The 3063-nt window shown below is 40.6% G+C and overlaps 1 protein-coding gene across 1 annotated transcript; it reads right to left on the bottom strand.

Annotated features, from left to right (window-relative positions):
* Positions 1–370: 370 nt before the first annotated feature.
* LOC108118952 (uncharacterized) lies at positions 371–1787 on the bottom strand. The gene has a single exon (XM_017231898.3). It carries the CDS (start codon positions 1637–1639, stop codon positions 407–409), a length of 1233 nt encoding a protein of 410 aa, XP_017087387.2. The 5' UTR covers positions 1640–1787; the 3' UTR covers positions 371–406.
* Between the last annotated feature and the right edge of the window lie 1276 nt (positions 1788–3063).

The raw sequence follows: 3063 nt of genomic DNA, 5'->3' as shown, positions 1-3063 counted from the left end.
ATATGGCTACTATTATAGGACAAAAAGTATATAACCTGCTTAATAACGAAGAGCGTCATCAGGCAAAACTACACTCTAAGTTTAGATAACCTATTTTAGTGACCGAAATCTTGGATAAAGATCGATATAGATTTCAGGCATACACTATATGTACATATATATGATATTATTATAACATAAAAATATTTTCACGAATTTTTGAGACGTATGCCTAAGAAGGGGATTACCACAGAAATGGATGATGATAGTGATGATGATGCAGTGATAAAGATGCCACAGATCAAGCCAGTGAGGGCTGTGATCTTTAAATAAAACAAGAAAGGAAAAATTCATTCGGGCGGAGTCGAAGTGGATATACTATTGTGTTTTGTTATTGTAATTTACATAGGCATAGAAAAGTACTTGGTTATATTCTTCCCAGAGCCGTGAGATTCAGGCACATGCCCAGCGTAAGGATCACGATGACCACTACGAGGATGGCGAAGCAGAGGTAATTCGGCTGGATGGGCATCCGGAAGAGTTTGGCCGACATGTCCAGCGAGGCGGCGAACAACAGCGTCGAGTTGAGATCTTCCGCGGAGGTGTTGTGGTACACAAACGGTCGGACCCGTATCTGATGCCCGTTGGCCTGGGCATTTTGGCACACACGCGTGACTGAGGAGGCCACGAAGAACGGGAGAAGGCCTAGGAAAAGCCACAGCATCACGTTGGCAATGTTCAGCAGGACGAGCTTCAAGGCGCAATAGTGAAAGTCAAAGTCCTTAAACAAATAAACGAGACCCGCGAATGCATATGCCAGATTCATCACAATCAGGAAGCATACCGATACCGGGACCGATACGTGCTGATTTAGTCTTTCAAGGAGCTTTCGGAATTCCAAGACCTCCCGCATCCAGTCCAGCGAGTCGATGGAGTGCATTAGAAGCTTGTGGGACAAAGTTTCCAGATGCATTCTCAACAAGTAGCACTCGATATAGAAGTTGCTTAGAATAATGACCTCCACCAGATCCTGCAGAAGAATGGTGGCCAGCAGACTCACACGTAGCCAGACTTCCCAGTCGCTCAGAACTTCCGCCAGCCAGGATATTTTAACGATCTGAGCTGGCTGCATCACAACAACGCAGCAGACGTAGCCGAAGAGCAGAACCAGGAGTGCAAGCGCAACTCCTAGAAAGAACCTTAGCATTCGGCACAGCCTCTTGGGCTTAGCGGACATCAGGAAGACCCTCTCAATGAGATTCTGTAGCTGTTCGTGATCGATTACTTTGCAGACAAGCAAGATAGGTATTCCTCCATCAGCTCCATTGTTTATAGGTCGTATATCCCGGTTGCTGGTGAAGCCCCGGTCGCCTCTATAGCCGCATATGTAGCGGAGAACATAGCCCACCAGGAGTACACATAGCACCATTAAAGCCTGAACGTAACTGCAGCAGGCCCTCACATTGCTCATATCCGTCGAGATGGGATTGAGACCGACCAGTGTCAAGATGGCCACATACGGACGGAGGAACTTTCGCCTGCAGTAGTCCAAGAGTGCCGAAGTGGGCTCATGTTCTCCCGGCTGCTGCAGTTCATCATTGGCATTCCCGTTGAGGCGGTTGATGAAACAAAAAGAGCTCTCCGCATTATTGCGATACATGACAGACAAAGAACATCAATGTAAAAAACAAAAGTACACAGAGAAAAATTCCAAAAAAGAGCCAATTTAGTTTTCAGTATGAAAAGATTGGACAAAATTGGGTCAGCGTTCAACACAAAACTTTAAATATTTTATATTAACTATTTTGGTTTTCTCTGTGTAATAGTAACAAAAACTGTGAAAGTAGCGTCACAATCACAACAAAAACACATAACGTGGGTGGAGATGGAGAGGAGGCACGAGGCACCAGAGAGAGAGAGTGTAAGTGAAAAGGTGCCAGTGAGAGTTCGGTATGCGAGAAAGTTGACGCGAGAGAGAAAGACGATCGCCGGGTGGCGGTCCAGCCACAACTGATATACCCTTGCAGTTAAACCCGAATATATATCGCAAACATCGGATATAGTTGGCCGATCTTTATGAGAATATGATAATGTAACCCAATTTATTATAATACAAAATCTAAAAAAAAGTCCCAAACTTGTATCTTAAACAAGAAAGGAAAGCTAACTTCGGGCGGAGCCGAAGTTGATATACCCTTACAGTAAATTGTGGGAAAAATTAAACAATGCAACTATTTAGTATAGCTAGTATACTTTAAATTGGATATATTTAGCCTTTTTATCATTTTTAACAATACTTTGGAAGTGATTTAAAATATTTATATGTTATACTGGGATTCCGGGTAGTAAGTTATTAAAGATTATAACATTTTTTTCATTTTCATTGTTAAGTTTACAACCCTATACATTTTAAATAACACCCGAATTTTTATTACAAGAAAACCATGGGATTATCCCATGATGACCTAATCCAGGTAATGCCGCCAATTGGTTCAATGGAAATCCTCCTTCGTTGAATGAACACGTGCAAGGGTTTTCAATTGCGTAACAGGTAGTGCAGGTATGAATGAAATTTATATGGGGACTGAGTAACTTTAAAATATCAGGTATTACCTTTTTTCTGATTGGTCAAATCGGAATAACATTATCCCTCAAATTTGGGCTGCAAATATTCGTAACGCCTAAGTTCATTACACAACAGGTAAAACAGGTATATAAAATGATCCTGACACTTTATTGCCTTGAGAAAAAGGGTTAAACTGTGAAACCTTAAAGGGTTAAGGTTAATTACGTAAATTATACGTTTTTTTTTAATATTACCTAACTTGCCTATATATTGAAAGAACCACTAATCCGTAGATCAGTCTAAAAAAAAATTTAATCGAGTGACGACGTTACTCTGTCAGTTAAAATTTAAAGTGCGTGAAAAGTATTTTTTGCCAGTGTTAATATTAAGGAGTGCAAGTTTTATTTTTTACCAGTGACAAAAAGTGTGTGTTTAAAAAATATATGAAATAATTGTTAAAACATATATTTTGGTAAGTCTATTCCCCTAAAAGCATCCCTTAGTATGAGATTTATGAA

The sequence above is a fragment of the Drosophila bipectinata genome, chromosome 4, assembly GCF_030179905.1.
Source record: "Drosophila bipectinata strain 14024-0381.07 chromosome 4, DbipHiC1v2, whole genome shotgun sequence".
Lineage (NCBI taxonomy): Eukaryota > Metazoa > Arthropoda > Insecta > Diptera > Drosophilidae > Drosophila > Drosophila bipectinata.
This window is presented reverse-complemented; position numbering and strand designations above follow the sequence as displayed.

Bases quoted from the DNA above. Each gene is read 5' to 3' on its own strand.
- LOC108118952 (XM_017231898.3), bottom strand. From the start codon at position 1,639: ATGTATCGCAATAATGCGGAGAGCTCTTTTTGTTTCATCAACCGCCTC.